The sequence below is a fragment of the Podarcis liolepis genome (assembly GCF_965112155.1).
Source record: "Podarcis liolepis genome assembly, chromosome: 1".
NCBI classification, from domain to species: domain Eukaryota; kingdom Metazoa; phylum Chordata; class Lepidosauria; order Squamata; family Lacertidae; genus Podarcis; species Podarcis liolepis.
The window spans coordinates 100,402,031-100,415,058 of NC_139554.1; the positions used below are offsets into that span (position 1 = coordinate 100,402,031).

General features: G+C 39.3%; 1 protein-coding gene across 10 annotated transcripts in view; it reads right to left on the bottom strand.

Moving 5' to 3' along the window:
• Positions 1–13,028, bottom strand: part of ZEB2 (zinc finger E-box binding homeobox 2) — a 165,911-nt gene that overhangs the window by 29,035 nt on the left and 123,848 nt on the right. For all 10 annotated transcript variants that reach the window (XM_083493346.1, XM_083493345.1, XM_083493353.1 and 7 more), the window contains one exon: positions 8,747–8,818. In XM_083493346.1, coding sequence (XP_083349472.1) covers positions 8,747–8,818 — 72 coding nt within the window. The remainder of the gene's footprint in view (positions 1–8,746; positions 8,819–13,028) is intronic.

The window sequence follows — 13,028 nt, forward strand, 5'->3', positions numbered from 1 at the left end:
AGGGTGCAATATTGTATGCTGTCTGTGCACAGAATCTGAAAAGCAACATTTTAGACTTTTCGTGCATTTTGGAATTCTGGTGTAATTCAATGATATCTTACAAAAACGATTCCTGAAATAAATTGCAACCAGTGGGAGCAATTCTAATCTCTGTCCTTTGGTACTCTGAGACCACAGTCTTATATTGTTATCTGAACTTCATGATAGGTGGACTAAGGAATTAGCCTGCTTTTGGATCTCCTCAAACCCTATGGTTTGGATTTGGAGGTTATAAATCCTTATTATATATCAGGAGATTGCTATAGATCATCTGCCAAACCTTCTGTGCTTTGGTCTCTGAGACTACTGTCTGACACCATTTCATGGATACAGAAATATATATTTTTTTCAGTGCTGGTTATTGGGCATTGGGATAAGGAAGACCATAAGAATAACAAGGGGTGGGGAGTATGATAAGCAAGCTTGCATATAGGCTAATAGACATCTTTCTGATCAGGAAACTAGAATTCTGAACTGGTCAGGATTCTAGCCCAATGTCTTTTCTCTGAAATACATAACATTCTTGGAGAAGCAACATCCTCTCCCCCAACCACCTCAAAAAGGAACCATTGTTACTCAAATAATGTGATGTTGGAATGATTTTACAAACATTACTATTTAGTTCTGGAACACAATTATGTGAGGTAGGCCCTAAAAACAGTGAAGTTTTCATTTTTCTCTCATTAAAACATAAAATTTGTTGTTGTTGTTTTGCTTGTGCAATGTCCATGGGGGAAAATTCCTCTGAACCACAAAGCATCCTCTTGCTAAAATTAATCATTTTCCTTCCTTCCTTTCTGAACATTAGATGCAGGAATAATTCAGTAAAGCCTATGATATTGTAGAAAAGTATTAATCCAACTGTATAGGAGACCTCACATTCAATCCATTGCTCAGTATGTTTGTTTAAGACCACCAATGTCAAAGGGACTTAAGCATGTAAACTCAGAGCAGAATTATAGCTAAAACAGCTTTTGAATTGTGTTTTCAATTATGTATTGAAAAGTACGTCTTCAGCACACATACAGTTTAAGACTTTTACTGACACTCACTTTTTACTGTCCATACGTATTCAGACTTTGATACATTTATTTGAGTAGGTCAGGTTACAAACTCAGCACCAAGATGATTAAAATATTTTCTCTCATAAAGCAACCAAAATAGAGATCAAGTTGATTCTGCTCCCTCTTACAACAGCATAAATCAGCAGTATCTACCCTAAAATCAATGGGGTTGGATTGATAATTATAGAGTGACAGAAGCACTAGATTTACATCATTGTAACTTAGACTGTGGGAGGAAACCAACACACAGGGTTACTGAAATATTTAGCATCTTTGCCTCAAGGCAACAGATAAAGGAGAAAATCCATTATGGTGCCATAGGTGGTCAATGGTGCTAGCATAAAATCAACTCACACCTCTGTTTGCTTCATAGTAAAATCTTACAGTATTTTATGTACAAAAATAGGTTATGGAAAAATCATTTTATTACAAAATCTAAAGGAAATACCTAATTCTGCAAGGGAGGGAAATGGTCCAGTAAAACATATAGTTTGAAACTACTAAATCCCAGGAGATGCCTTAATATCATTTACAGAAGGAAGCAATTCTGGCAATAGCCTCATAGATGTTGTTAATAAAAATGTTCCAGTTCCTGTCAATATGCAACATCTTTCTTCAATGCACAACCTGCTGAGCTCAAGTTAAACTAACTCTCTCTCTCTCTTCCTCAGAAATAGGTCATGATAAAGATGAATGAACTAGATAGGCAAAAATAAGGATCAACAGAAGAAGGGTGTTTAGTGATAGCCCTGAAAACAGGCGCTCCCATATTTATAAAGTTCTGAAATGGCTCATGAAACTAGAGGTCAAACTTCAGAATACTACTGGGGGAGTGGGAGGGACAGAGATATTATTAGGAAGTGGCATGCCCTGACCAGCTAGCTACCTAGCTAAAAAGGTAAAGGACCCCTGACAGTTAAGTCCAGTCGCAGACGACTCTGGGGTTGTGGCACTCATCTCACTTTACAGGCCGAAGGAACCGGTGTTTGTCTGCAGACAGTTTTTCCGGGTCATGTGGCCAGCATGACTAAGTCGCTTCTGGTGCAACAGATCACCGAAACCAGAGCAGTGCACAGAAATGCTGCTTACCTTCCCGCCGTATTGGTATCTATTTATCTACTTGCACTGCCATACTTTTGAACTGCTAGATTGGCGGGAGCTCATCCTGTCATGGGGATTCAAACTGCCAACCTTCAGATTAGCAAGCCCAAGAGGCTCAGTGGTTTAGACCACAGTGCCACCCGTGTTCCCCACAGCGCCACCTGCGTTCCAATACCTAAATACCTTAATTCTTTTATGATGCTATTCATACTTTGGGTCACTACCATATGCCCTTGGCAGTGAGTTTAAGAGAATTATATTAAAAACATAACAAAACAAAACATAAAACAGATCCTTAGATATTTACCCCTTAACTATGTCATATGTTGTCCAGAATCCAAATGTCCTCACACCTAGTTTTGCACATGCAAGGACATTTTTGACTTGTGTTTCAGTGGCACAGTTAGGTAACGTCAGACTCTGGACTTAATGGGATTACCCTTCCTTTATGGTAATGCAACCCTGCTTCTACTCGGTGTTCTGCCTCATTCTTGATGTCTGTTCCCAAGTCCTTCTCTGACTGCACCACTGTAACCCTGGAACAGCCGCCGCTTCTCCTAATGAAGGTCAGTGCACTTTTGAAGCAGAAAGAAGTTTTAAAAACAGCTTTTAATAGTTCAAAGGGGCTTGTGAAACAAAGCTGTAGTGTGTCTATGCAAGAGGAAGATTCCTGTCCAGGGGTCCAGCCAGCCTAGAACAGGAGCCTACAGCTCTGCTCAGGCCTCTCAGGAGAAGCATAAAGGAAACCGTGTGTTGAAATCTTTTGTTACTTTCCTGGAAGTAGCGGTCATATTTTCTATAAACCTCCATGCAAGCAAAACTGGCCCTGCCCATCAAGATGGTGACCAGTTTGCCAGATGTAGGAAGCCTACAGAGAGGATAAAGTTTGCTCTGAATTTTGCAGAAACCACCTACCATTTTGCCATGTGCTTCGGAATATAGGACCAAATCAATTTTTATATTTTCATTAGAATGCCTTTCCTGTGGCCTTTTCCCATGCTCTCTTCTATCTGCTGGATTTCTGTCTTTCTTTGGGCCTGTTTGTGTGTGCTTTAACGCCTATACAACTACCACTGTCTCCTCTAATTCGCTGGGTATGTGACTGAAGTAACGGTTGGATCCCAGCCATATTCAGGTAGCCATCAGTCACACTGCGAGTGGCTGTGGAATAGAGAGTGAATGATAAACACCATTCAGCATGTTGATATCTGTGAATATCAGCTTCTTGTATTGCCAAACACTGTCTTTTTTCAGTGTTGATATACATTTAATGGAAATAAACTCGGGTGTGCCTGGGCAAGTCAAATAGCTTTTTTTGTTGTGCTGGCTATCATTATATACAGTGGTGCCCCGCAAGACGAATGCCTCACAAGACGAAAAACTCGCTAGACGAAAGGGTTTTTCAGTTTTGCGTCGCTTTGCTAGACGAATTTCCCTATGGGCTTGCTTCGCAAGACGAAAACATCTTGCACTTTTTTCTTAAAGCCGCTTGAAGAGGCGCAGTTGCGACGGACCGTGCTTCGCAAGACGAAAAACATCGCAAGACGAAAAGACTCGCGGAACGAATTATTTTCGTCTTGCGAGGCACCACTGTATTCCTGAAGTATATGCCTTCTTCTAATGTTTCAAAACATATTTTCTTAAGGAAAGAAACATTCTGGTTAAATAGGGGGGATGGTATTGAAAAAAATGAATATATAGTTTGGATTGGAGGTGAGTTGTGAATTACTGGGTAGAATATTGACAGAGATATGGAAGAAATATCCAGAAAAATGTTCATATAAATTATAATTGGTTTCTGCTGGAAAGTAGGAGTTATAGCAGGAAGACTGAAAACGGTAGACAGCAAATTGAACAGGAAAATATTGTGGTTGGTGTTCTTGCCAGAAGTCCATCTCTGGGCCAATGGCCATATTGTAAAACTACTTAAACCAGTTCAGACCATAGGAACATTACTCAAGCATTGCAAGCTTATAGCCGAACATAACTGTTTAGAATAACGGTTCCAGAATTTTTTACAGCATTAAAACACAAATTGGAACGAGGCTTATTGAAAGCTACTGCTTTTGTCACTATTATCTCAAACATACCATTATGGTCACTACCTAAAGTTAATTCTTCCTTTGCTCCTAGTAATATACTAGATCCTACAGACGGTTGGTCAGCTTTCTCAAACAGGCCTACAAACAGTTTTGAATGCTAGTTTTGCACAGGAGGCTATAATTGTCTCCTTTGATACTAAATATTTCTGAGGTGCATTATTCAGTTTCCCTGTGCATTAAAGGAATTCAGGAGCTAAGGCAAATGTTTATGTCTAAGTTATAAACCTTTAAAACAACGGGATTTGCTGGGGAGCTGACAGATCCTTAACTGAAACAACGTTAACAGTGTGATTATGTATTAAAGATTAATATAAATATCAAGTGCCATCTGAATGCAGATCAGGCAATTCAAAATTTCTCTTATGTTACTGACAAGAATTTGGCCATCATTAGAATAATTGATCAGCGTTACAAACAAACAAAATGTGACTGCAAATGAATTTCACTTAAAACTTTATACCTCACATTTTTCCCACTAAAAAAAAAAAGGAAAGAAATTCAAGTAGCTTACAAATTAAAACATCATGCAATATATTATGGGATGTGACTCCTCAAAACGGAATAATTCATATACCAACTATCATAGTGTTAACATGGCAAATCAAGGAAAAAAGTCAATAAGGGAAAATAATTCATAAAATAAACACATCTCAGAAGGGCACACCACAAAATGAGTGCCAGTGCAGAAAAGGCCCTGCTCCTGGAGGCAAGGAATCTGGAGCAAGCCTTCCGATGTGGAACAGAGCATGAGACAAGGAAGATGCCCAGGTCCCGGGCTGTTTAGGCCTTTGAAGATAATAAATCATAATAATAAAATTTTATTTATATCCCGCCCTCCGCAGCCGAAGATGAAAACCAGCACCTTGAATGAAGCCCAGAAACAAACTGGCAATTAGTACGTATCACACAAAACAGGCATTAATATGTTCTGACTGCTCTGCTCCATTCCGCATGAGCATTTTGCACCAGCTGAAGTTTCCAGACACTTTTCAAGGACAGCCCCGTGCAAAGCACATTATACTCTAATCTGGAGGTAACTACGTCATTAACTGTGGCAAGGTCTAACTTCATCAGGAAACATTGTGGTTGGAAAACCAGCCAAAGCTAGCACAAATTCTTGTGGCCATCCCTTGCTCTTACCCCCCCCCCCACCACAACTAATGTCTCTTGAAAGGACAGAGAATTTCCCCTTATATGCCCTCTGCATGATTTCTATGCCTATAGCCTCACACATTGATTCCTAGTGAATTTAAATTGCAAACAGAAATCACACTCCCATCTGTGAGTCAAGCTTTTTAGGAAGATGTAGAGTGAGTGACCTCACTAAGGAAGTCTTGTTTTAATTAAGGACTAGGGCAGGGACTCCTTAAAGCCTGAGGTAGCATAACATCATATGAGCATAAACCACACTAAGGAAAAGAGATATTTAAAGGAGACACTCGAGAGCATAGGAGGCCAGTTATTTCTTGTGGGAACTCTTGCTGTAAGATGGAGATAGCTGCTCCTAATCGGCAACAAAGCTAATAAAACCACAGCCTTCATTAAGCAGGAAGTGGCAGGTCCTCATTGGTACATGCAGATTAGAGTCTCAAAGCGACCAGTCCTTTCAACTTGCCAACTTTTACTTCTGTTTTTCTTTGCAGAGAACTCTTTTCCTACATCTTTTTTTTAAAATGCAGTCTCAGCAAAACGTATTTGTCTGCGGCTATTACTGGGTAAGGGTAAGCAGATTTTGTTTATCTACAGGGAATGCATTCATCCATTTCCTCAAAATACCTATAAGGATGAAAAGTTTCAAAGCCATGCTGGGCTGAAGTGGTGCCAGTTTTACCTGTGTGAAAGTACACAAAATTAATTGCTCAAATTTGGTCTAACTGGCCCTGATTATGAATCGTCACCACCATTTTGTGGTTGTATGCGAAATATTCTTGTAGTATCAGCCTAGTTTTTAAGTAGACAGATTCTCAGACTCCAGAAGCCACTCTCTTACTGGTACCAATGCCAGCATTAATAGTCTTGTGGAACACCTGGTGAGACGGAATTACAACTGGAATCTGATAGAAATCTTTTTTATTTCCTGTAGGCTGAGATACAAAATACTGAAATCTGCTCTCTCTGCTGGATGTGCATTGGTACCCACCACTCAAACTGAAAGTCTCAGTAAACATTGTGGCCTAATTTACTAGGAATGCAGTTAGATAGGATTCAAACATTACAGTTTCCACTTACAGTGGATGATGCTAATGGCAGCTGGTACTGGCATGGAAATTATCCATGCATCTGAACCACTGAAATGTGGCGCTGAGACCACATGGAAGTGTTGGAAGCATGGTGTGAAACTCTTAAGATGAGACTCTTAAGAAGTCTTTACCATGAACCTTAATATAAATAGCCAACTTTACTTCTGAATGTAAACCTCTTAAAATATAATATTACTAATGATACATTACCACATGTTTTTTTGCTTTTTAAAAAAAGAAAAATAATGACTGAGAAACAAAATATTTTAGGGGTTTGGGGGCAGAGGGACACTGATCTTCTGCTGCCACTGTCCTTTTCGGAAGTTGAGTTAAATGGACCTTGTTAGGTGAATGGCAAAGACAGTCGCAGGTGGTTCTACAGGTTGTAAGGTATTCTATAGGTAGGAAGGTATTCTCCAGATGTCCACCATTGGAAGATTTTCAATTTCTGACACTGAAAGGGTGGCAGAGACAAGTTGTACTGTTCCAAATTTTGGCTAGGCATTAAGCTCTACATTTATGCAGGGCTGTGAGGATTGACTTTGGGTGTTGTGAGGTTTGTAGGGAGGAGAAAATGGTTGATCATGCTATATGAGATTGTGGTAGTGTATATGAAAGACAGACAGCCTGCCCTCCATAGCTTTAGTGGTTTGATTCTTACCAATTTGCCTATTGGGGGGCTGCCCTCCGGGACAAGAATCTCTGGGGCTCAGTGTTGGAGAATTTACGGCGCTTTGTGACATCTGCAAGGTTCTTTAAAAGGTTGTGAGTGGAGTGGGATCATACTGTTGCCAGTACATGGTGTTAACTGGGCCTGTCCTTGGCCTTGCTACACACCATTAAATCCCGAGAAGAATAAAAAATAATTTTTCAGTACAGTATAGATGTTTTGATGTTCCTCTTTGTAATACATAACTAATGAAAATGTGACCTCATTTTACTTTATGGATTACCCGCCAGTATATAAGACTAATATACAAAAGATAGAAACACATGCACTCACACACCAACATGGATTAATTTTTCCATTATTTTCCCCCATAAGAATTAGGCAAGTCAGTTTGTTGCGATGTCTAATAAGAACATGTGGGTGTGTACCAGCATTAGAGATGTGTGAGTAATAAAATCCTTGTAGCATTTGGGTGCCACCCTACTTAACAGCATTGCTAGTGGGCACTAAGAATCAAATATCATAATGGAACATGAAAACAGCTTATTTAGGATGGAAACTACAGTAAGGAGAATATGGAATAATGGTCTTGTCTCACTGGAAAAAGTTCATTTGCTTCCATTTTCACAAAGTTAAGGTGCTCTGTCTTTCCTCACTGGCCAGGCATGTTTGCGACATCTTTATAGCTCAGAACTGTATCAGGTTCTTAATGCTAGGACCATGGACAGAACTTTGCCAAATACAGGTATCCCTCACAAGGAGGAATGGTTGAGACAGCCCTACAACTGTAGACTACCTATAAAGAAACCAGTCCCATTAATCAAATGGAAAGCAGCTTGAACACACTGAACTATCATGATTGGAGAAAAACCCATTTTATTCTGGAGGTTTCAGCAAAGCATTAAAGAGATGGCTTAGAAACAATGCATCTTTTGTATCAGTGTTACTTTCTTTTCATCTACACACGGTAGATTTCTGAGAAGAGGAGTGAAGAATGAGTTAAGGAAAGTGAAAAAAAAAAGTTTCAGTGGTCTGAAGTATGCACCCAATAAAACATGTGGGTTTGGTATTGATACAAAAAGTGCACCCATTATGATTATAAAGATATTTGTACAGATCCTGTCACAAGAAAATTCCAGCTACATTAAACTCCAGCATAATCACCTGTATGGGGGGAAAAGACCACTCTTTACAGTGCTGGAATCTATTAACTCCCAAGGATGCTGTCACATTAAATGAGGGATAGATGGAGGCAGGAAAATATACTTTTCATCAAACAAAAAAGAAACTATCCTAGTCACACAGATCTCCGCAGAAATGTTCCCAGAAACTGCAGTGGGATCAAGGCTGCATCAATGGTTTGTATCAAAGTGAAACAATCAGGGAAATGTACATGTAATTAGGAATATCTCAAACTTTCATCTAGAAAAGTGAACTAGTGTACCTGGCTTATTCTTTCAGTTTGCAAAACAAACGAAAATAATCAAAGGCAATAGGAAACTAGAGAAGTTTGTATAGGTCTGCCCTTACCTGTTCCGTTGTTTCCAGTGGTCTGAATTGCAGCTTCAGGCCCCATGGTGTCATACTCTTCCTTCATTTCTTCTGTAATACAGGAATAGACATTTTCAGTGGACAGAATAGCCTTACTAAAACAGCAAGCAAATGGCAGCAACAAGGATGATTCTTTCAACAAAAGCACAGAACACCCCGCTTGTAAATCTCAGCACAATGGCTTTGTTCAGGCTGTTTCATGAATTTGATCATGTAATCTGAATTCTAAGGACTGGTCTGGACAATATGGGCTTCCTCCATGTGAGCAGCCCCTGTTGTTACTGGGTTACATTTGTTGTTACTGTTACATTTGTGCGGACAAATACAAGCATTAGCTGGATTGTTAAGAGATGCGGCCGCCCTTCTTGTGGCCTGAGTGTTTGACAAAAGGTATCCTAAGAAGTGTTATTCCCGCAGTTCAGTTTCTCCAGGCAATCACATGCCAATAGAAGAACTAAAGCCCAGTTGTAGAGCAAATATTTTGCATGAAGAAAGTCCCAGGTTTAATCCCCAGCATCACCAGGTTTAAGGTTGGGGAAGGCCCTGTCTGAAACCCTCGAGAGCAGCTGCCAGGCAGTGTCAACAGTCTGTGACTTGGTATATAAGGCAGCTTCCTATAAGAGACCTGGCCCTGAGTTAATTACTTAAAATCCTAAAATTAACAAGGAATACCTGTGGCTTTAGACACCAATGTGCTGATCCCTGGGACAGTGGTCCAACATTTCCCCCCCCCCACCTGAACTATTCACTTAAAGGAGGCACAGGGATGTTACCTGAAATGGCAGCAAATACGAGAAAATTCTTAATGGGTAATTTGTACAGCTGGCGTGGTAATGTGGCTAGAATATAACTGGGGGCACCTAGGTTCAAATTTCCTCTCGGCCATGAAGGTCACTTGATGACTTTGGGTCAGCCTTTCAGTCTAACCTACCTCACAGATGCCACATGTGGGGAGGGGGGAAGAAGAGGCAAGTGTATTGCTCTGAGTCTGAGCTCTTTTAAGGGTGGGATAAAAATAAATATGTTTTTCAGCCTACACTTTCAAAAGATTGTTTTGAACTTATTTTGCTCTTGCCTGTTGTTAACTTGGGATAACTCGGCATCTTGCTCTACTTCAATCACTCTCAGGAATCACAATAAACAATATGACGTGTAAACTGATATCTCCTGGGTTTTAGCTGCAGCAGTTTCATGAACTTTCCCCCATTCTAGAATTTTTTTGCAGCTGATGGTTGCATTGATCATGTGAAGTAATTATTCCCAAGGATGAAAAAGGTGACACCAAAAGTTACAATATTAAATGGTTCTTGGACCAATGGCTTCAGCAATTTGTCAGTGAACAAGACGAAAGAAATGGTTATTTTACTACATCATCAACCACTACTTTCAGGGAAGATGTAGAATGTGTTGAGTTTCAGAATGGGAGGGTAACTACAACTTTGCCACTAGCATTACAAGAGACCCTCTTGAAATCATTCTGATGTGGTGATATCTGCATCAAAATATGTATCTATAATACAAGCACAGTAATAGCACAGCAGGTCTTCAGGTTACGTTGTCAGCTGTGTATAATGTGTCTCCAGCTGGCAGGTAAATTCCAGGATGGTATTATTCTAAAATAATTCCCATCTCCAAATCATTGCAAAACAGAATGCATAAAACTAACTCTCCTGGTATGTCTTGACTCAATTATCTTCCACGTCTGAATTCTGTATCCATATGTCTGCTGGTAAGGAGAATGGCAATATGGGACTAGAATGCTATGTGTGAACAGGGAATAAATGAGGTCTAAAACATTTTTTCTAAGTAATATGACAAAGAAGTGGAACTTGTAAATGGGTAAATCCAAAAACGGACCTAAGCAGACATTATCTGGTTAGGCAGTCTAGGGATAATGACTGAATTCCTGGAACATGGAACTTAAAAATGCTCAGTGCTTTTTCCCCAGGGGGTACTCATGGGTTTGCAGTACCAGCACCTCTTTTTTTAGTTGTTAAAAAGTGTGGCACTTACTGTAGCAACTTCATAGTGAGTACCAACACCTATTTTTCTAGAAAAAAAGCACTGAAAATGCTTATTGTTGGGATTGTTAGTTTGGGTCCCCACCCCCAAATAGAGAGTTTGACGTGGATATAAAATGGTACAACGTCAATCAATTTCTGCAACAACTGTTGCAAGGAAGAAGGCGAGGAGTACAAACTTCATTCTGAGATTTGCAATCCTACAGTATTATTTACGTGTTCCATTTTTGTGAGTAATTAGCTGATTGAATAACAGGATCTAATTGTGTCATTTTAATCAAAACTAAAGCTGAGCTGACTTATTTCAAAGTTTTACAACCAGAATATGAGATGGAGCTATAAATATACATTTTATTATTTTGTAGCTTAAAATAAAAACATCCCAAGTTAAAATATTCCTGCAAAAACTGCCGATAATTTCTTCAAACTATATAGTTTACAGTGATTTGGCACTTTGTCTCCTCCATAGAACATTTTTACAGGATATCTTGATTCCGAAAACCTTTAGGAAAATCCATATACATTGATGAAAAGTTGTCAGCTGTGATACACAGTATTTCTTGTGGCAGCTTACTAGGAATCTGAATGGTACAGCACTTGTGAGAGGTTTAGTGCTGGATATAAATATAGCTTGTGTGGATTTTTTCCCCCCTTCCTTGATCAGCTCATGTGATTTCTGGTAGAAAGGAGTCACAAGTTTGTTTCCATCTGAGGGCACATCTACCCAGTCACTAAGGGGGGAAAAACGCTAACAGCATTTTCTTATTTTTTTGCATAATAGTGGTGATGCTAAGATTTCGGCTGCATTTCCTTCCTCATTGTAATGTTCTGCTGCAGTACAGAGAAGTTACATTATGATTGAGCTGCTTCCCAAAACCCAATAAATAGGCAAATACAGAGAATGCTCTTCTTGTTTTTGTGCAGGTCACAAAAGTACATCATGTATTTCGGGGCGAATGTGCCTTTCAAAATGCTTTTTTTTTTTTTTTTTTTTTTTGCTGATAATCTCCAAATTCTGTATCAGTAAAAAAGAAAATAAAAAAGCCTTAATTTCTATGTGCTTTTATCTAGGCATGCTTTTTGTAGAAAGCAAATCTTACTTCACACCCCTTCAAGTCACAGAGAAACTCTTCCTGAACAGAATTGTGCATCCTCTTTCTGAGGCAACAATATTTTTCAAAGATCAGCTATGTGAGCTTGTTTCTGATTTCACCAATACTGTACTCAAGTATACAGGAAACATCGCAAACAACGATTAAAAAATCAGCAGCAAAGGGACCAAAAACCCAGCTCGCTGTGTTCGGATGTATCAAATAAATCTAAGAGTACGAGAGCTTACATTTATTTAATATGTACTGATAGCAACAAAAGTTTGAGCAGATTTACCTTTTTGCACAGCACCTAAGTTTTGCAAACTACATCTGACTGTGAGCAACGCGCCTTCCTAAGAACCCCAGAGTATATTTATTTTGAAAACACTTGTAAAAGTTTGCATTTTCCAGCCACCCCTGGGATAAAGGTTTGTAAAAATAAAGAGCACTTTCTTCCTCGAGATGAAGAATCCTTGAATAAGCAGAAAGAGGCCAAGATGCAGGTGATTTATTTAAGTCTGTGTCAGTGATAATGATGTCATGGCTTCCAGCACACTGTGTCCACCCCATTGTGGGACGAAAGAATGTCAAGGACAATTCTAAACACAAAACTTTGATTGTGCTGGAACCGGAAAGGCACAGTTAGAACTCCACTGCGCTCTTCAGTTCAAAACCTGCATCCTGCAGGCAAAACTACAGAAGGCATGGGAGAAAGAGCAAGGCAGAAGGGGCTTATCTCAGAGTAAAGCTATGTGCTGAGGTACTGCGGTAGACAGCCAGGCACCAGGGATAAAACACAACTGAATAAGGCAGCCCCCAAATTAGAGTTATTGTCTATATTGTGCGTTTTGAACAATAAATAAGAAAAATATTTTATCACGAGAAAAAGTGTGTTATCTAAGAGTCAGGATAAACAATGAGTTGCTTTTTAAGACCAATCTCTTTTCATTAGACATCAAGGCACCACATCAGGGCACTTTTAGAACAATAAAAAAGACACAATAAATCATTACCAATCATTAGAACTAGACAGGTAATAGCAGAGTAACTTTCCTGGCCTGTGTAATGAGGATGGCTAAATAGGATTAGGGATTTACAATTTATTTAATTATTAGAATGCTGTTTTATTTACCATAAAGGTAAAGGGCA